Source organism: Tamandua tetradactyla, chromosome 8 (assembly GCF_023851605.1).
Source record: "Tamandua tetradactyla isolate mTamTet1 chromosome 8, mTamTet1.pri, whole genome shotgun sequence".
Taxonomy (NCBI): domain Eukaryota; kingdom Metazoa; phylum Chordata; class Mammalia; order Pilosa; family Myrmecophagidae; genus Tamandua; species Tamandua tetradactyla.
In genome coordinates, this window is record NC_135334.1 from 35,991,273 (window position 1) to 36,012,869 (window position 21,597).

General features: G+C 35.5%; 1 protein-coding gene and 1 non-coding gene across 3 annotated transcripts in view; one reads left to right on the forward strand and one right to left on the reverse strand.

Annotated features, from left to right (window-relative positions):
• The window catches only part of KBTBD3 (kelch repeat and BTB domain containing 3), a 42,495-nt gene extending 27,231 nt beyond the window's left edge, over positions 1-15,264 (forward strand). For both annotated transcript variants that reach the window (XM_077113091.1, XM_077113090.1), the window contains 2 exons: positions 5,857-6,098; positions 10,094-15,264. In XM_077113091.1, the coding sequence (XP_076969206.1) occupies positions 5,881-6,098; positions 10,094-11,696 (1,821 nt within the window). In that variant the 5' untranslated portion in view covers positions 5,857-5,880 and the 3' untranslated portion in view covers positions 11,697-15,264. The remainder of the gene's footprint in view (positions 1-5,856; positions 6,099-10,093) is intronic.
• Positions 15,265-19,137: 3,873 nt separating this feature from the next.
• On the reverse strand, positions 19,138-19,209 carry TRNAA-UGC (transfer RNA alanine (anticodon UGC)). Its single transcript has one exon. It is a non-coding gene; the product is annotated as a tRNA-Ala (tRNA).
• Between the last annotated feature and the right edge of the window lie 2,388 nt (positions 19,210-21,597).

Here is a 21,597-nt window from a genome sequence, read left to right on the forward strand (position 1 = left end):
TTGGCAGGAATGGTTTTGGTTGGAATTTGGCAAGTTATGGTAGGTAGCAATGTCTAACTGAAGCTTGTGTAAGAGTGACCTCCAGAGTAGCCTCTCAACTCTCTCAACTACTGATACCTTATTTGTTATACTTCTTTTTCCTATGTGGTCTCCTCTATTTGGTCAGGATGGCATTGTTGATTCCACAGTGCCAGGGCCAGGCTCATCCCTGGGACTCATTTTCCATGCCACCAGGGAGATGTTCACCCTTGAATATCATGTTCCATGTAATGGGGAAGGCAATGATTTCACCTGCAGATATGGGCTTAGAGAAAGAGAGGCCACACTTGAGCAACAAGAGATCCTCCATAAGTAACTCTTAGGCATACTTATAGGCAGGCTAAGCTTCTCAGCTACCTACAAAAGCTCCAAAATTACAAGCCTCAAGATTAAGGGCTTAGCCTGTTGATTTGTAAATGCTATATAGTTAGAGTTGTCTTCAAGAATCAAGACTACTGAAACACTGTTCAACAGTTTCAAGTACTTCCCTCTAGCCACTCCAATACAACATAAACTAAAAAGGGATAGGTATATAATGCATAAGAATAATCTCCAGAATAACCTCTCAATTCTGTTTGAAATCTCTCAGCCACTGAAACTTTATTTTGTCTCATTTCTCTCTTCCCCGTTTTTGTCAAGAAGACTTTCTCAATCTCATGATGCTGGGTTCTGGCTCATCCCCAGGATTCAGCTCCCATGTTGCCAGGGAAATTACACTCCTAGGAGTCATGTCCCACGTAGTGGGGAGGGCAGTGAGTTCACCTGCCGAGAGGTCACATCTGAGCAACATAAGAGGTTCTCTGGGGGTGTCACTTAGGCATAATTATAAGTAGGCTTATCGTTTCCTTTGCAGAAGTAAGCTTCACAGGGGCATGCCTCAAGAATGAGGGCTCAGACTATTGAGTTGGTTGTCCCCACTACTTTTAAAAATATCAGAATTCCACAAATGGGGAAGTTTAATATTTCTACCTTTCTCCCCAGTCCCCTAAGGGAACTTTGCAAATACTTTTTAATTCTCTTCCCAAATTATTCTGTAATACATCAGAGCATCACACTAACCTCTACAAACCAACAAGATCTCATACCCTATTCAATCTGTGACTTACTCTTTATTTAAATGTGGTAAAAATGTGTCTTTGTGACTTCTGAGGTAAAGTCATAGGGAGACTTGTGGCTTCTACCTGGGTCTCTTATAACCATTGATCTGGAAGAGAAAAGTCACCATGCAGGAAATCCAGCCACCCTGAGACTGCCATGCTTTTTGAAAGCACAAGCTAGCCATATGTAGAGGACACATTAAAAGAGAGAGAGAAATCTCCATAGGTTCTTGCCGTCCGAGCGGAATCTTCAGATATGAGAACGAAGAAAGCATATGCTGGACATCTAACCCAGTCAGGCCTTCAGATGACTCCAGGCGCAGCTGCCGTAAGACTGTAGCTAGATGAAAGACCCCAAGCAATAATCTGCAGCTGAGCCCACAGAACCATGAGAGATAAAAAATTGTATTTTAAGCCTATAAATTTTGAGGTGGTTTGCAAAGCAGTAAATAATCAGAAGAGGATACTAGGGAATCAAGGGTCCCTCTATTTCTGGCTTCTCCTAGTTCCCAGTCTTCTTTTCTGTTCCCCACTTTCTTCCTTTTGGTGGTATAGCCTTTTATCCATGTAGCTGAATTTGCAGTTTGTGGAAGTCATGGTTATCTGGCCTTCAACTGCTGACTTCATTTGTAAGATGCCTTTTTAAATTAAACTATATGCTATTTTTGTTTCTGTTTTCAAAAAAAGCCAACTTAGACCGATGCTTCTCTTTATTGCTTACCAAAGTTTATAGTAAGTAGCTAATAAAATCTTACTCTGTTCTTTTTCAGCTAATTTAAAAATTAAACTTTAGAAGATATATAGTCTGTGCTCCAAGATCAACATTTTAACAACTCCTTGCTACTAAAAAAAAAAAAAAGATGTATAAGAGAGCATGGGAATTTGGGGATAGCCAAACAACAACTACCATAGAAAAAAATAATGCCTCTTATATGTAACATTAAGAATAGATATGTAGTAAGATCATATATAATATACTTATACACTTATTCTTTTCACATTGCAGGGTTAGGGGCACTCTGCCCCCATGATATAAAAAATCCATGTTAAAAAAATTTTTTTTAGGGTTTCAAGAAACTCTCTAGCTGCTATTGATCTATAGATGCTGCTCTCCCATTACTTTTACATTTGTGTATGCTAAACCTTTTTTCAAGATTTTCAAACCAACTTTGTTGACCTGAAAATCCGTAGGGGTAGACCATTCACCTTTGTTTCCCTATAGGGAATCATATGAGGCCCTAGCCTTTTCTTGCATGATCCTGGAGACTACCAGAATGCTTTTTTTTTCTTTTATAGTTTATTGTAAATGCAAAACAATTCCATAAAATGAGAAGCTATGAGGAATCAAAGAATAATTATGTAAATTCAAAATAGATATTCAACAACAACAACAAAATGTAAGCATAAAAGTGGGTTCCTGGGAAAAGAAGTATAACTAATAAAGTATCAGTGGCTGAGAGAGTTCAGATAGAGCTCATCTTGAGGTTACATTGGAGGTCACTCTTACACAAGCTTCAGTTAGACATTGTTACCTCTCATAACTTGCCTATCTCAACCAAAACTATTCCAGCCCATCCTAAAGAACACCTAGGGCAATGTATAAGATTCTACAAAGGTTCCATGCATTGGGGTAACCTTCCAAAAACCTACAACCTCCAAATGGGTCCCTGGACCAGGTAAGTCCTGAAACCTAGAGGTCCCAGCCTCTCCAGAACATCAACTAGTTCCATATCCCTACCCCATATTATTGACAGCCCCTTCCAACATGTAAATTTAGAATGGGCATAGCCCAAATACCCCTAAAGAGAGGGCTAGAAAGACCAAAGGTTATGGTGGCGTTATACAGAGAAGGTAGGTTTTAACAAATGAATATGATTGCTGAATCAATTGGTATTTCTTTTAGTCTCTGTATGTTAGTCCAGCTAAAAGTAAAAATTCTAAAATTGTGGAATTGTAATCCATACCAAACTCTGAAATCTGTTCTACAACTAATTGTTGTGGTGTGTTTTGAAATTTATTGCTTTTTCATATATATATTATCTTTCTCAAAAAAGGGGAAAAAAAGGTCAAATGTGATGAAATACTATTTATTCCTTCTTGCCTCCTATTTTCTGGAGAAGCTAGAAGGAAAAAGCTGAGATGATGGCATGGTAGCCCATGACAAACTCTTGGGTCTGTCCTGTAACTGCTTGTTGGAGAGTGCTTTGAAAAGTATTGCTTTTTTCTTTCTTTGCTTTGTGTATATATGTTATATTATACAATGTAAAAAGTTAAAAAAAAAAATAAAGTGGGTTCATTACCACACATAGTATTGGGAGATCCAACAGATTTTGTTTCTAAGGATGGCAAATACATTCTTTTTTTCTTGAAGACTGTGGCCACATCAGATAATTGGTTTATCAGTGTATGTTCATATGAACCAAAATTTGTTCCTAAAAATATTTTTTCACATTGAAACTGTTTTAAAAGTTACACTTTCTGGAATTAAGTGTGCTCGTAGGCTTAGTGCCAGTTTCTAACCATCTAAAAACTGACTGATAAAGAAAGTGATCCAAATGTAGCTATTCTGATTCTTGAAGGTTAAAGAAAAGGTATTTTCAAAAACAATTTAAAGGGATTATTGCAAACTTAATAATGTTCGTGTGCTTTTAGTCTTAACATTCCAAATAGTTGATCTTCTATCTTGGGGTTTGTTATTGGTTTGCCTCTCAGTTTCAAGATTTTTAAATATATATATCCCCAGCAGATCACATATTTAGTTTTAAATTATTTGACATAAGTGGAATTAGACAGCAGCTTTGGGACACTGTGGGGTTATATTTATGTCCACTCTATGGATTCAGGCCTGTAAGTGTATTCAGTGCCCTCTTGTAGGATAGGAATATTGTGTAAGCCTCTGTAACCTCTTTACTTCACCATGTAGGCATGAATTGGGGAAGATTCCAGACTCACATGGCTCTCACACATGGCGTTGACTACCTGGTAATAAATGCAAACCAAATCCAGTGTTCCTAAGGAAAGAATTCTGTCCCCCAAAACACAGAGAATAGACTAACAATAAAAACTTCAGCTAGTATCTATCAGAATGCAAGTCAGACTGCCTCTTAACCTAGGCATGTGAAAGGAAGAATGAGATGATGAGACCAGGGCACCTACACTCTCTAAATGGTGGCAATCAGTGAGTCGATTTAGGTTGCTGGGTGAGCAGTCATCCTCATGGAAGAATTAGTGGGTGTCAGCAGTATGTCTGCCTGAGTAAGAAAAGGAAGCTGCATCCACCATGCCCTAGCCTTGCCACCATTGCCCTGGGTAGTCTGTACTTCTTTCAGCCCTTGAAGTTCTGGGGCATGGTTAGAGTAGCTAAGTCAACTGGCCACCTCTTTGTAAACCCTGAGGAAGGTCCCTAGACTCCAATGATAGAAGTTCAGGGTATTCTGGGCCTCTTTGGGCCCTTGTCACCAATTTTGGGCTAACTGGAGAGTTCTGCTCAGCATTCGATTATATCCTACAGTCATATACATTGCATATATTTCCCCCATTTTGTCACTTTCCTAATAATTTAGTTTGCAGTTTCTCCTTAGCTCAGAAATTAGATTAAGTGGACTCTATATTCCTATCTGTGGTCTCCTCTATTGCTTTCATGTTCAGGAAGCCTCCCTCATATCTAGTTATAAAGATGTTCTCCAGGCTCTTGCAACCTGGGCATGGGCCTCTAACCTCTGCATCCAGGGTGAGAATCTTTGGCTCAGAATTGGCAGCCCTGGCCCAGGCCTTTGACATCACTTTAATTACTCTGCCCCCTTCCTCATTCATTGGAAGCACCACCATGGCTCCAGGTGATGGTGTGTTTTGTGATGATGCCTATTTCCAAAATCATATCCCAGAACTCGGTCCACAGGGCCAGGGTTCAGGGAGATTTCATGAGATTTTGGGGACTTCTCTTCCAACCAGTGGAATCCTATGTACTGGCTGCCACTGTGGTTATCAGGCTAAGGAACTTTGACTTCCTTCCTCTCTCCCAGCAATAGAAAATTTGGAGATTTTCTGGAAAAATGCCCCAAAACATGTCTTTCTTGGGCTCACTGCGTCTGCCATGACTGCTGGCTCACTGGGGCATTCTCTAGCCTTTACCTGGAGAGTGATCTTGGAGGAGACTTGGTCAGAGAGGAATCTTGAAGTCATTTTTCCCATCACTCAAGACTAAGTCTTGGTGTTATCCTTCACTCTTTTTTGTCACATCCCAATCTGGACTGTCAGCCCGGAATGCTTTTTGTTATAACAATCCTGCACATTTTCTCTTTTCTGTGTCATTTGCTGGCCTTCTTGATTCATCTGCTGCTTCTGTAAACTCCCCCAAAATTCCCATTTCATTTCTTAAGTGGATGGGTTATATCGAAACCATGCTGGGAAAAGTCGCAATGTGGAAGAGATAACTGTATGCAATTTATACAACTTAAAAATTTTGCTATTTAGCACAATTATATAGCTTTGAATGTTATCCATTAATAATATACTTTTTATTCCATTGAGCACAACATTAATGAAATCTTAAAGGAAATTTACTATTAAATGTCATGAAAACAAATGTTTAGAATATTACTATCTTATGATTGTTCCTAGTGAGCATTTTTGTGTAATTGATACTAAGTAAATTTTAGAGACTGAAAACTTCATCAATTTCATCAGGACTCTACTACATCAGTAACTTTTTTTATTCCAGTTTTAAGAACAGTGGGAACTGACTATGGATAATTCATATGATTCCAAGCAACGAAACTCATGTAATGGAATTCCACCTGAGAAGAACAACTTTCTTGTGTCAGAAGATCATGGGCAGAAAATATTAAGTGTACTACAGAACTTTCGAGAGCAAAATGTCTTTTATGACTTCAAAATAATCCTGAAAGATGAAATAATACCATGTCATCGTTGTGTGTTAGCAGCATGCAGTGACTTTTTCAGGTACTGTATCTCATCTTGGTCTTGGATTTTATGATATGAGAAATTAATTTTTTAAACTATACATACTTCACCCTCTCACACACACGAACACACAACACTAATCTTTGTCTTTTATTTAAAACTAACTGGAACCATAATTAGAGTTTTTGAATATGAAAATTTAAGGCATCCTTTTTAAAGCCCAGGTCTCTAAGCAGCATTTCTCAAACTTTTAACATTAGTCTCTTGAAATATTCTGGAAAAACTTGTTTTTTATCTGGGTTCAGTTGTGTTGGAGATATTTCCCCCACCGTATAATTAGAAAAAGAGGAAATGAAGGGTTGATAAAAATTGGGAGCAACATTCACAGAAAAAGTGGAGTCTGAGAAGAAAATCACTTTCTCTGTGTCTACCCATATTTTATCCAAAGGAAAGGGACTTTCACCCAGAGGACTTGAAGATTTTTCATACTTTTGGCAAAGATATTACTAGAACAGGGTAAAGTACCTCTTAGCTAAGAAATTCAAGAGCATCTAACATCTTGCCTTGTTCTGATTCTAAGTAACCTATCATCCAGGGAATACCCTGGTAATGATCCTGCCAGAATCCACTGTGATGACAGTAGGTTTCTGATTCTTCCAGGTTTAGGGTCAGTCATATGACCTTAGTACTATAGTAACAGTATGAGGTAATACCACTGTGGGAGGCTTCTTGGTCAACAGAGAGACACACCTCTCTTGGTAACACCCTGGACTTCAGCCCTCCTAGGTCATTCTGCAGTAAACCTAAATCGTAATTGCAGTATTTTTCATTATGGTCAATTTTAATGCGATGTTAATTCAAAGTAGGCACGATACAGATGTAAATCCTTGATAAATAAACTTAATATGTACACAGGCAAGATATAGACATATATCCCCAACAAATAAACTTGATATAGAATAAGAAGTAAAAACCAGAAATAACTAGATGCAAATTAATTTAACCCAAATTTTGCTGCCCAAACTTACATTAGTTAGAGAAAATCTTATAAGTTATACTTCATTCTGCAAAAAAATTGTTGTCTAAAAACCCACTTATGTAGGGTTTCATGCTTTGAATTTGGTAGCAGTGGCTCAGTGCTCCCACATGGCGCTGGAGGATGTAAGTCTTTAACTAGCTATTTGCTTAATTAGACTGGAAGTCTTCATCTATTCTTTTCTCTTTCCACTCTTGGGTAACCTAAATTGTTGTTCATTTCTACTAAGACTCTAACTGTGCTTTTGTTCTGCCACTGTCAGGTTCTACCAGTTCCTTTTCACCTTCTAATCCACCTTTTCTTCCATGTGACACCTCTCTGCTCCCTTACTCTTCGCTTTGCCCTTCATCACAGAAAGCTGAAATTATAGTAGCTAAGTATGTGGCCTCTTAACACAGCTACCCTAAATCTAAACTCCAACTCTTCCATTTATTAGCCATGTGATCTTACGTTATTAGGTTAGTTATTTAATCTCTCAAGCCTACAGTTTCCTCACTTGTAAAAAATTAGAATAAAAACAGAGTTTTTATTTAAGAGCGTCATTATGAGGGGTAAATGAAATGATGTATGAGTAATATTTGACACAGTGCCCATTACATTCAGTAATGTTAACTGATATTACTGTTATTATTTCCAAACCTTGCAAAAGGTAGAAATAATTTGATGTGAACACAAAGCGTTATTTTCCTATAGTGTTTTCATGCTAATAAGAGGTTCATGTAAGCATTCGAATTTGATGTCTTCTTGTTGAAGTTATTTATTAATTATATGTATCTACACATAATCTTTGTCCATTGTCCTTTGTTCATCATACTCATAGATTTTTATGGGTTGACCTTTAATTACTATTAAAATTATAGTATAAACAAAAAAGTACACGTTTTAAATTTTCTACCTCTTTTGAAGTAGTGCAAATTTTGGTCTTATAATAACCTAACTCCTTAATTATATATAGTATTTTGTTAAACAAATGACAAATGTAGATAGACCTTCTATCATTCGTATTTCTGTATGATAAGGACCCTAAATTCATATTTGCTTTGTGATAATATTGAAGAAAACAGAAAATATAAATGGTAGAAAGTGCACAATACATAACAAATGCCATCACAGTGTTTTTGGAAATGAAATTTTTGACTGGGGTATAAAGTCACTGGAGACAAGAAATTGAAAAGGAATCACACACATATTATAACCACTTTATGATAACATGGTAAAGTTGATGGATGTTAACTGAATTCTTTAAAGTGTCGGATAAACTGTGGAAATATGAGCTTGCATGTGTTAGTATGTAGAGTGCCTTCTCAATGAGGAAGCTGACGTATACTTAAAAATACTCAAAATCTGATAGAAAATATTTACTTTCTTAAAATAATGTTGATGATGATAATAACTGCTAATACTTTGCATCTTAGTAACTTCTTTTATTCCTCTCAACAACCCAGTGGGATATAGATACTATCAATATCCCCATTTTCAGATGAGTAATTTGAAGCACAATGATTAAGTAACCTGCCCAAGGTCACACAACTGATAAGTGGCAAAACTTCCATGCTGACGCAGGCAGTCAGGCTCTAGAAGCCTGCTCTCTCTTTAGATATCTTAATAATCTAATATATTTATTATCACAAGTTAATCTTTCTAAATTGATAAACATTTTATTGAAACCCTATGCATAATGTGTAGTAAGCACACACTTTTTAAACTATATTTCTTTGTGTTTGCATTTAGATGTATTGCCTAGTGGGAAGGCAGTTCCTGTTCCTAAGGAGAGTCCCTTATTTGGAAAGCACCTCATATTTTTCAGTTGGATTCTCTTGCCTCTTTAGTAGTTTTAGTTACCCTCTAGAGTAGACTCCAGTAAATTGGTTTTCCCCCTAGAGTACTTGGACACCTAGAGGCGTTGCTCACAAGGGTATTCTGAAGCATAGTATCACAAATACAAACCCGTATTAAATCAGAACTAATGCTCAGTTGACTGTTCTTGGTTCTTTGTTGTAGCTCTGTCCACTTTAATCTTAATCTTATCTCCATTTGCTCTTCCACTGTCAACCACCATACTGGGTTTATTTATAAGTGTAAAATAAACAAGTGTGAATATGAAGTTAATATAAAGGTGGATGGTAGTATTGTTCTTAGTAAACCAATAGTGAATACATTTTAGTCTCCTACCAAAACATTCCAAATAATTTATATTTTTGCTTAAATGTAGTCAAAGAAATTCCCAATTCCTTAGATTCTGTCAACTTTACCATGTAAAAGTAAATAAATTAGGACTTGTTATGAAGAACTTTCAAGCTAGTCTAGTTATTCAAATCTGGGGACCAATTTTCATCACTCAGTGGCTATCATGAAAACTTATATCCACCCTTTTTGATGTGATGGTACACTGTTATTGTTTAGTTTTAAGAAATCACGTTCCCTTTGCTCTAAAGTACTGTATAAAATGTGTCTGTATAGACGTGTATTTGTGTTTATCTTATTCGGTGGATTTCCCCTCATGGACAATCTGGTATCTCACCATCTTTCACATTTTTCATTACTGACAAATTAAAGATTAACTTGAAAATACTTTTAAATCCCAAACCAAAAAGTATTATATCCAAAGGCATATTTAGTTATCACCAGCATAGTTAGTACTAATTAACTCATAAAGAAATTCTACCATTAGAGAGATTTTACCCTAATTTGATGAGTTATATGAGAATATCAAATTAATATATACAATTTGTATTTTTATAGTATATTTTACATTAGTTAATATATGTTTTGCAGCATGAGAGTTATATAATACATGTTTTCTGACATTAATATGCATAAATTATTCTTCTAGATATTAAAATAATTTAAGATGCTCTTTAAAACTATTTTTATAAAATGTAAATCTTATTTTTAAATGGTCCCAAGGGTAAAGAAAACCTCTGAGATAATATTGAAAAATAACTATGGAATGAAATATTGCTTTTTACTTGTCCTTCTGTGTTCTTTATTTTTGCAGGGCTATGTTTGAAGTAAACATGAAAGAAAGAGATGATGGAAGTGTTACCATCACTAATTTATCCTCCAAAGCAGTAAAAGCATTTCTTGATTATGCATATACTGGAAAAACAAAAATAACAGATGATAATGTGGAAATGTTCTTCCAGTTGTCATCATTTCTTCAAGTTTCTTTCCTTTCCAAAGCTTGCAGTGACTTTTTAATAAAAAGTATTGATCTTGTTAATTGTTTACAATTATTATCTATATCAGATAGCTATGGCTCTACCCGTTTATTTGATCATGCATTGTACTTTGTACAACATCACTTTTCTCTATTATTTAAATCCAGTGATTTCTTAGAGATGAATTTTGGAGTACTGCAAAAGTGTCTGGAATCAGATGAATTAAATGTTCCTGAAGAAGAAACTGTACTGAAAGTGGTCCTTAGTTGGACTAAACATAACTTAGAATCAAGGCAAAAGCATCTCCCTCATTTGATTAAAAAAGTAAGATTACATCAGTTAGCTGAGGAGACACTTCAAGACTGTCTGCTTAATGAAGAGTGTTTACTCAGAAACACAAACTGCTTTGACATAATTATGGATGCAGTTAAGTGTGTGCAAGGTTCCAGTGGACTTTTCCCTGATGCCCGACCATCCACAACTGAAAAATACATATTTGTTCACAAAACTGAGGAAAATGGAGAAAATCAATATACATTTTGTTATAATATTAAAACCAATTCATGGAAAATATTACCACAGTCACACCTGATTGATTTGCCAGGATCTAGTCTGTCTAGTTACGGAGAGAAAATATTCTTGACAGGTGGTTGCAAAGGGAATTGTTGTAGAACAGTTCGACTTCATATTGCTGAGTCATATCATGATGCCACTGATGAAACCTGGTGCTATTGTCCTGTCAAAAATGATTTCTTCTTGGTGTCAGCTCTGAAAACACCAAGAACCATGCATACATCAGTTATGGCTCTCAGTAGATTATTTGTCATTGGTGGAAAGACTAGAGGATCTCAGGACATTAAAAGTCTCTTAGATGTTGAATCTTATAATCCTCTTTCCAAAGAGTGGATGTCTGTTAGCCCATTGCCCAGAGGCATATACTATCCAGAAGCAAGTGCATGCCAAAATGTAATTTATGTTCTTGGATCAGAGGTAGAGATTACTGATGCTTTTAACCCATCTCTTGATTGCTTTTTCAAATACAATGCTACAACAGATCAGTGGTCTGAACTAGTGGCAGAATTTGGGCAATTTTTTCATGCAACCCTAATTAAAGCAGTTCCAGTAAATTACACATTGTATATATGTGACCTTTCCACCTATAAGGTTTATAGTTTTTGTCCAGATACTTGTGTTTGGAAGGGTGAAGGATCTTTTGAATGTGCAGGCTTTAATGCAGGTGCAGTTGGAATTGAAGATAAAATTTATATATTAGGTGGTGATTATGCACCAGATGAAATAACAGATGAAGTGCAGGTCTACCATAGTAGCAGGTCAGAGTGGGAAGAAGTTTCACCAATGCCTAAAGCCTTAACTGAATTTTATTGCCAGGTAGTTCAGTTTAATAAATACAGGGACCCATGGTTTTCTAATCATTTCTAAAAATAGTGTTTAGGCAGTCTGAAACTATAACAGTTCTAGAAACATAGTAAATTTATTAATCCTAATAACTGGGGAAAGATCTTTATGTCTTAAAATGTTCCTGCTATTAGAGAATTATTGTGCATATACACCATAAATTAATTAACATTATATCAAAAATTATACTGAATATAATTTAATCTTTGAGAATCCAGAAGTCCTTAAAAGTATTTTCATATGTACATAAAAGCCATAGGCTTTGATGCTTTGATTTTTAAAGTATTTTATCTGTGAAAGGCTAGTAAAAACAAATCAAAGTTTGCAGATTTGTACTCTTTAGATGGAAGAAATGTCTTTAGGTAATAAAAATAGATTGTTGTATACTCCATATTATATAAAGTGAAAAATAGGAAAGGCTGAGAATACTACCTTTTTACTGCAGGTATATATAATAATTCTGGAATTCCTCCTTTCTGATGTTAACTACTTTTAAGCACTTTTCTTTTACCTTTTTTTTTTTTTTGCTCAGAATTTTTTCTAATATGCAATATACTTCCCTAGCTTTCTAAACAGTACACTAAACATAGTGTAACTTTGTTTTCATGATTCGTCTCTTCATTAAGCACATAATGTACCATGTTATAATACCTTTATGCCAGTGGCAGCTACTGAACTGCTTTAAAATTGCTGATTCTATTAGGTTTAAGTTGTCATTAGGTTTCAGTTTCTAGAAGTGTTATGCCTCCTTATTTTCTTGCCAAGCTTAGTAAAATAACATTTTAAATTTAATTAGTAGTTCTAAATTACATGTGACCTGAGTTAATCTTAACATGTTTGCAAATGGATTACCTTGGATTCCAGGATGATTGTCCTAAAATACCTTTTGGGTATCACTGTCAGGTTCCAATATAATTAAGGATGTAGAAAATCTGACCTTTAAATATGTGGATCATTACTGTTGCATTTCTTAAACCTTTCAAATGTCCAAATTTAAGTTCCAGTAAGAAATTTCAGATTTCGGTGAATACTATACCAATGTGCTGTGATGCTATAACACCATATTGGTTTACTACTTCAGTAAATCATTCAGAGTGAATTACTTGCTGAATTTAATAAAAATGGGGCTTTTGTATTGATACTAGTATTTGCAACAAGCATCTGTTTAAATGTTTAAACATCTTTAACCCAAAAATATAATGCAAAAGTATCAATCACCCTTGTTCACAACTAGAATGCTTCTGCCTTACAATAGGGTATGTTTCTTTAATCAGTTTAAAAGATATAATCATTTTAGGTTTTAAGACCCCTTATTTAAAATCTTAGGAAATGTAAATTGGATTTCTCTGAGACCAAATAGACATTCCCATGCTTTGTAGTAAATGTTAATCTGTTGTAAATGTATTCTTTAATAGTTTTTCCAAGATAAAGGTCCCTTTATTTTACCATATAAACTTATGCAATCATAATTTCACGTATATTTTTCAAAAGAGAACAGAATATTAGACTATATTATCATGCAATTCCAAAATCAGAAGCTGTTCCTAATCAGATGACAGTTGCATAAAATATATCCTGTAGAACTGGTGGCCTTCCTTCCTACATAAGCATATGACTGGTTGGCTCTGCCCTTTCCCATGTATGTGTCTGGGGGGTGAGGAAGCTTTGAAAACAAGTTTGAGAAAGACGATAACAAAATAGGTGACCTGTATGTGGATATTCTGAACTGTTAATTTAAGTATATATAAATAATTATGTTAAAATAAATATTGCATTAATCACTACTTCTAGGAATTATTTTCTGCAAAGAAGAAACTAAAGCAAAATCTAATCTCTTCCAGATTTTGTTTCATTATTGTTATCATCATCTCGATTTTCAGCAATCTTCTCATTGCCGCTAACTTACGGTAATACTTCCAGAAATATCCTTGTTACCAAGGCCTATTTGGCTCCTTTGGCATCTGATTAAATACATTTTCTAATGCACAAGGTTTTTGCCTTAGTTTCTACAATTGCTGTGTGTTTTTTGTCAATCACTTTAACTTATTGTCATCTCTTTGTACTTTTATCTTTGTACTCTTTATTGTAAACCCCATTAACTCTTCCTTTATTTACAGTTCTTTTTTCCTTGGCACCATAGTTGGACTTGGCTCCATTAATATCTGATCTCAGTCTCTCATTTTGCATCATTGTTAAGGTAGCACTTTCATTTACTCTATCTTCCTTATTGAAAAATGGTATTACTTCCTAAACTTTAAGGAATCCAATTACATACATACAGGGTCAGTGACTAAACTCATTGTATGTTTCTACTCTTTCTTGCCATTCAGTTTGGCTTCACTGTCCAAGAACCATATATTTCATTCTCACCTTGCCCTCCATTCTGGATCTCTGACATATAATTCTCAGCAACCCCTCACATCTATTCCCGGTATCCCTAGGAGGAACTATTTTTCATGTCTGTAAGGGACACTTTCCAAATTAATGTTAATCCTGTGGAAAACATTCTGTTTAATATTTCTAAGTCATTTGTCTTGCTCCACCACATTGGCTTATGTATGCAAAAAAATACTCCATATAGTCTTCTAAAATATAAAGTAGGTATCCAGCATTATTAAATATAAAACTTAACATTTATATAAAATCAATTCTAAGTTAATGAACAATTCTAGAGTAAACTTCAAACTTCAATTAAAATTTTGAACACCCTTTGAACACTGATACCCTTAAAATGAAGTTTGATATTTGCCCAATCAAAATTAGCTATATTCCATATCACTCAACTTTGGTACTGGGAGGGAATACCAAATACCACAGTAATATCCATTACATACTATCCTTGAAAGCTAGAATATTATTTCTTTGAAGGCCGTGAGCTGCAATATGATTGCATTTTTCTCAGATATCAAGAAGAGCAATTGAATACATTTTCAAGTTTTATTTGAGAAATCAAGTATACTGGGAAGCATTTGTTTATGTTTTGAGATTTGGAAGCAATAAATATAATGCAATCATTAAATATACAGTTGAATATATATAGTGTTACATTTAGATCATCATCTCAGTCTAGTTTGAATGTACTGGAAACTCAACTCATATTTAGAGTTGAAAGTGAAGGGTCCAGAAATGTCTTCCAGGGGCAGCTCTAGAGAGCAATATAGAATAAAGGGCTAGAATTTATAGGAAAGCAAAACAACTTTTAAGCCATACTTCAGAAAGAGACTAGTTAACAAAGACTGGTAGATTTTTAACCCAATTATTTTGTACACAGGATTGCAGAACCCAAGATTTCTGCATTCTATTTACACATTTTGATCTCAACAGTTTTCTGCTATATGACTAATTGCTTCCCCCTGTGTGTTATTCAGCATTTAACTGAACTTGATTTCAAGGATTCCCCATACTGAGGATTTCAATAGGACTTGACTCTCAAAGCCACATTATTTTAGGGGCATTTTCATTTAAGGGATTTTTTTTTCCTAATGTCTCAGGCAAATGTCTATCAATGGCGTTAACATTTATAGTCAACTGCTTATAGGGATTTTTTTTGTGTATCATAGGTGCATGTTTATTTTATAATGGATAGAAACTGAAAGACTAATATCAAAAATTTTGTTTCTAAATTATCATTCTTATTTCCTTGTAAATATATTTATATAACCAAATATATAGTAGTGATTCTAGTTAAAAATATAATCTGAAAGAATATCTTTGTCTTAAAATCTAGTATGTTTGTAATTATATTTGATGACACTGATGGGTCATCAAATTTAATATCTAAATAGGAATTTTAATCACAGGATGATACTATTATACAATTAACAAAAGATTACTCTTATAAATCATAGATTCATATTAAAACTTTAAAAGAACCTTAGAATCTAATACAGCTTCTTACCTGGTATAAGAAGTCCCTTTAAATTCTAAAACATTCTAAAACAAATTCTTGACATATTTCTTCAAACTCTATTTCAATTTCAATGTTTTTAGTTATCTCATTTTTCCAACACGTATTTGAGAAGATTCTTCTTAACTGAATACAACCCTGCTTCCCTGTAAAAATTTTCAGCCCTTGGTCCTAGGGCATATGCCAATCATTCACATATTTTCAAAGTCTTCCATTCCTCCAAAACCAAGGCCTCATTGTTCTTTTGTTCAAATGGTGAGGACTTTTACAGCTCCCACATTGGTGGGGATTAGGCCTTCTCCATGTACACATGCCTCAAAAAAATCTATCCTAGCTCTATTGCCTTTTGACTGGCTTAAGTCTGACCACCACTGGTGAATCCACTTCATGTACTGATCCTACCTCAAGGTCCACTTCCAGCGAACTTGGTAATTCAGACATCTCATTCCCTCACCTAGTTCTCTACCTCTTATAGATGCATTTTGGGCTAGAGCCTTGCTTCGTCTTCTTCCTCCTACCTCCCGTCAACATATTCATAAACATATTTTCTGGGAGAGGAATTCGCAAGCCAAATTTTAATGTCTTTTTTATTTTTGGCATGGGCAGGCTCTGGAAATTGAACCCGGGTCTCTGGCATAGCAGGCAAGAATTCTGCCGCTAAGCCACTGTTGCACTACCCTAAATTTAAATGTCTTTTAATCATTTGTCATTGGACATGGTTTTCAGAATTTTTAAAAAAGCTTCTAAAATAGACTCCAGAAAGTATGCAAAAAAGGGAAACAAAGCAATCACATCCTTATTGATTAATGAGAGATCAGTTTGCTCACACATCAATACAGACGAGTCTTGTGGTAGTAACAATGTAAATTTGGAGACTCATCTGTGCTTTTAGTCCAGTTGTTTAGAGCATATTTTCATAAAATAAGGCCATAATTGAATAACAGTATGGCTCAAGTAGCTAGGTTCATTTCATTAACTTTGACAATACCCAACCATAATGGTCCAACTAGCTCAGCAAATTATGAAATTGTTCTAAAGCGTTAACAAGTTTGCTGGAAAAACTCAGTACAGTTCTCTGTTAATAATAAGTATCACATTGTAATGTAAATATTTATTCATATGTCTGACTTCTTCGTTTAGCTGGAAAGTCCTAGGGGTAGGTATATATCTTCATCATTTCTAGACCCAGTGACTCGCCTGTCATTTAATAAGGCAAGCAATAAACATACGTTTTATTGATCTAACTGTGAAGCAAAATATCTTATAGGTGTATTGTTACTGAATGAGTTTAATATATCTGCACATTTTGCAGTTTATTTTCATGTAGAAGGAAATTATTTTAATTTGTTAGAATTTTACATTTTAGAATGCCACCATGTACTTTAGTTATCTATTAATGTGTATTTATTCTTTTTGTAATATTTGATACCTTGCTCATGTTAAAATTCCCTGAAGAAAATTGGTTTTTAGGTAGTTTATACAACTTTTGTTTCTTTTTATTGTATGGAAAAGCTAATCATGAAGTGTTTTTGTATTTAAGAGTGTGAAATTGTATTACATACTGCATTGCCTACCTTTGGAGAGCATAAATAGTTGATTGTATGATTGTATAGCATATGTATAGTTGGTTCTTGAAAATGAAATTACAGATTCAAAGTCAGTTATCCACCTAATTTTTTAGTGCTTGGAAATTATTTGTCCTAAGTGAATTTTAATTATATCTAATTTTGTGCTTCCTCTCAAAGGCAGTAATGGATAAGAGAATGACCACAACTTTCATTAGTAAACATGCAACCCCCATTTTCCCTACAGTTGCACAGTAGCTTCAGTGACCTTTTCCCTTCTTGGGGGTTGGTACCCAAAGCTACTTTCATTGCATACACACATAATTTACTTCATTTCCATATTAGTAGAATATGGGTTTTGGCATAATAAGAAATGAAGTCAGCGGTTTTATGTCCATATTAACCATATTAATGTATAGTAAATATTTCAGTTCTATAAAAGTTACTAACTTATTAAAATGCATTTCAAAAAAGAATTAATATTATGTCTGTATTTATTATTAGAAATTAAAAAGGTAGAGCAGAGTGGATGCCAGGGTTCTCATTTCTTGCTACACCCTTTTCCAGGGGCCCTGGGTTTTTAGTGGCTCAGGCAAGTCTTAGAACTAATGAGAGTATTGGGAGTGGAGAGGGGAGGATGAAGAGGTATTGTTAGAGTGGCTTCTGTAGCTGGGATGACATGTCCTGCAATATAGACTTCAAGGCCTTGTCTGAAATGAATGGAGTAACAGCCAGACTTCAGGTGAGTCAAAGGCAGGAAGATACTACAGGCCCTGACAGAACTATGCAAGAACAGACCAAATGTTCATGAGAAACAGAAGACAGCAGCAGAAGCTAGCTGATTGCACAGGGCCAAAAAGTAACCCTACCTCACTGGACACAGCATACAGGACCAACCTGCGGCCAGAATGGAACCTTTCTGCCTCATACATGCAGATGCTGAGAGGACTGAAGAGGTGACGGGTCCAAATTGAGAAACTAAATGGTAACCAAAAAGGCAGTTTAAATGTTTGCAGTGGGCAGATGTTCTCTCTCAATTTGTCCCTGTAATTTTTCCTGTGTGTGACAAGTTCATTTTTTATCATAATTTTGGTTCTCCTATGTGATGAGGGACCTTGGCTTCCAAGTCCTTCTTCTAGACTACCACTCAAATTGAAACAAAGAACCTTCTGGGGACTCAACCCTTGAAAAATTAACTCTGTTCTCATCCCACATGACTGCAGAAAGCACTTCTCTGAGTTTCTGAGGATCCACAGTACTCATTCATCAGTCCGCGCTTCAAATTTAATGCTTCAGACTTCCTTCCTAATTAACTCCAGTTCTTCATGTGCCTGTAGCTTTCTCCAGCTCACTTTACTCCTAAACATTGACTCATTTCCTTCTCTTTAATCCCCCTAGGCAGAAGCCTTTAACAAAGTTTATTAAAAACTTAAGGGTATCGGGTGCACGGGTAGTTCAGTGGTAGAATACTCGCCTTCCATGTGGGAGACCTGGACCCAGTTCCGGACCATGCACCACCACCATCCCACCACCCCACCCCCAAAAAAGTAAGGATGTAACCGAGAATTGGACTGCCACCAGGTTGCTAGGGATGCTCCCTTTAAATCAGCTCTCTTAGTTAACATTTTAATGCTCCCAAGACCCCAGTGAAGCTTTCCTCTCAAATCGTTAAACAGAATAGTTAACTATCTCAATCTGATGAAATGGCATTTGAAATATTTCCCTTAAATTCTGATCTTGTCTGAATCAGCCCCTTTCCTCCCACTGCAGGAGAAAAAAATGAGAGAAGACCCTAAGTAACAAATTTAATCTCCATACTTATAGGGAAGATTGAAATACTTATTACAAAGATTGAAAATAGCAGTTTGTTCCATTTTCCAATCACTAAGAGTTACAAAATGTTGGAATAGAAACTCATAGCCATTTATAATAAACTGTTTTGTAAAAAACTATTTTAGTAATTTAGCCAGTATACAGATTTTTTTTAGGGGGGTGCATGGTCCGGGAATCGAACCTGGGTCTCCCGCATGCAAGGCGGGCATTCTAACCACTGAACTACCCATGCACCCCCTATACTTTAATTGACTTATTTTTTTTTCCAGAGAAGATAATAATCCTAGAAAGGTAATATTCTTTTCACTATGGTTCTAAAAAGTTTCAAAACACTTTTTTAAAAGTGTCTTGAGGCTTTTTTAGAAACGAATGCAAAAAATTGAGTTTCTAAGCAATGTAGCACTTAGACCTGTCTATATAATGTACATTAATTAAAACTATAGACTATATTATAAGTACTTTCTGAAGATATTAAGTAAAATGAAATGGCGATGAGACAGATTTTGGGCTGCTAGGCCATCTGCTCTCTATATGTCTAATAATAAACTCTTTCTCTTTACAGCCCCGGTGTCTCAGGCATTGTTTATTGAGCACATAGCGCAAAATAATCCACGGTCTTTGTACGGGTAACAATTTGGCGAACCTCCAGGATGAATGCCCAAATCTCTGGTGCCCCAGCAGAGCAGCTAAACCAGGTTACGGAGAATTTTGCGCCCGCTGGACTGAATGTAGTGTAGAGGCTCAGCAACCGGGGTTTCTCTGTCCTGCCGGCACTCCAGAGACTTGGCGCCTTATAAAAGCTTTTAAGGGAGAAACGGTTTCCAGTTCCAACATCGGGACCTCTTACTGGTTGCCTCTCTCTTTCCTCTGACCGAGAGTTACGAGAAATGAGACCCAAAACAAACAAGAAAAAGAGGCCTAAGCTCAGAATTGTTCATTTTGGATGAGTCTCCTTGGTCTCCCTGTTCCAATCAATGCTAGAAAACAGACGTGGCCTGACCGTCGCTGCCCCCCTTTCTTCTATTTTTTTTTTTTTTTATTTTTGACAACATCATTCCCAACAACCCCCAAAAACTTCGAGACAGCTGCCTTTCCTCGGTGTGGCCCAGTTCGCAGATCAATGTACCATTCACAATGCTTCCTTCTCCCGCGCTGCAGTAGCAGTTCTTTGTACAAAGCTCCATCACAGAATTTAGAAAAGACTCAATAATATGTGCTTCCTCCTTAAGATTCAAGAAACACAAAACATCAAAATGAAATATCATAGAAAGAAGATAACCATAAAAAGGGCCCAAATGAATGAATCAGAATATAAGCACATGCTAGAAACAAATGGACCAAGCCACAATCCCCTCCCCAAACTTTATTTTATCCTTTTAAATTTATTTTTCTATTGTGAAGTATTACATATATCCAGAAGAGTGATGAATTCCAAAGCACACTGCAACAAGTGGTTACGGGGCAGATTTCAGAGTTTGTTATAGGTTGCTGTTCCACAATTTTGGGTTTTTCCTTTTGGCTGCTCCGTGACACTGGAGACTAAAAGAAATATCAATGTTCACTAAAAAAAAAAAAAAAAAAAAAGAAATGGTGACGAGAATTGGATGTTGCTGGGAGGGACCCCCTTTCTGTGAAGGATTTTTTCCAGAAGATAAAAATAGTTGACCTGCAGTGGCTGTCTGAGAAAATGGAACACCCCCTACAGAAATGTTAATAAGCAACACTTGGTGATAAAACTAGTTTAGGTCCAGTAGAGATAGGTTATCAGAATGGACAAAAATATCATACTAATCAATGTATATCTGCTCCCCATTTTGTAAGACCCCCCCCATGAAAAATGGAAATTTAATGTCAGCCAATCAGAATATTTCCTTACTTGATTCAGCGTTATCTTTATATGAGCCACCCTTCACTCCCTCAGTGGAGCTCCCTTCTACTTTCTGCATGGGTTCTACCCTATTGATGCATCACTCAATAAACCTGTGAGATCTTAAATTGCAGGAAAAGTTTTTCTCTTATCAACACCATGTTTCCAGGATAAGGTCCATTTGCAATTATTAAATTTCACAATTTTAAAGGCTTCTGTATAAGGAACTTAATGAGTCTAAACCCAAGATAGCCAACCCAATAATATTTATGAAAACTTAAGAAGAAATATGTGAGAACGATTGTAAAATAGAATTTAGGCATAAATATTAAACAGATCATCCTACTATTTATACTGTTAGATTCCACCACACCTGATAAATATTTTTGCATTCTGTCCAAGTGTAAGGCTTGTTTAACCTGATTTTTCCTTGGTAGTAATTAGTGAATCTTCCTCATGAAGTTAATTACCCTTCTCTAACCCTTACCAAAATGTATGCTATAAAATGAGTTTACATTTTTTAATCAAGAAAAGCTTCTCCCTGTGGGCTTTTCAGATTTAAAAATCCAATTAGCTTTAATGTTTTCCTTTTAAACATTAACCACCCTTTTATGTTATGAAACATTAATTGAAATTCAAATTACTATTTATAGTTCTTTTTAAAACAACCTTTTAACAAATCAGCAATTTTAAGTTTCTTTCACAATAGTTTTTACCTTGTATCTTTCTTTTTACATGGGCAGGCACCAGGAA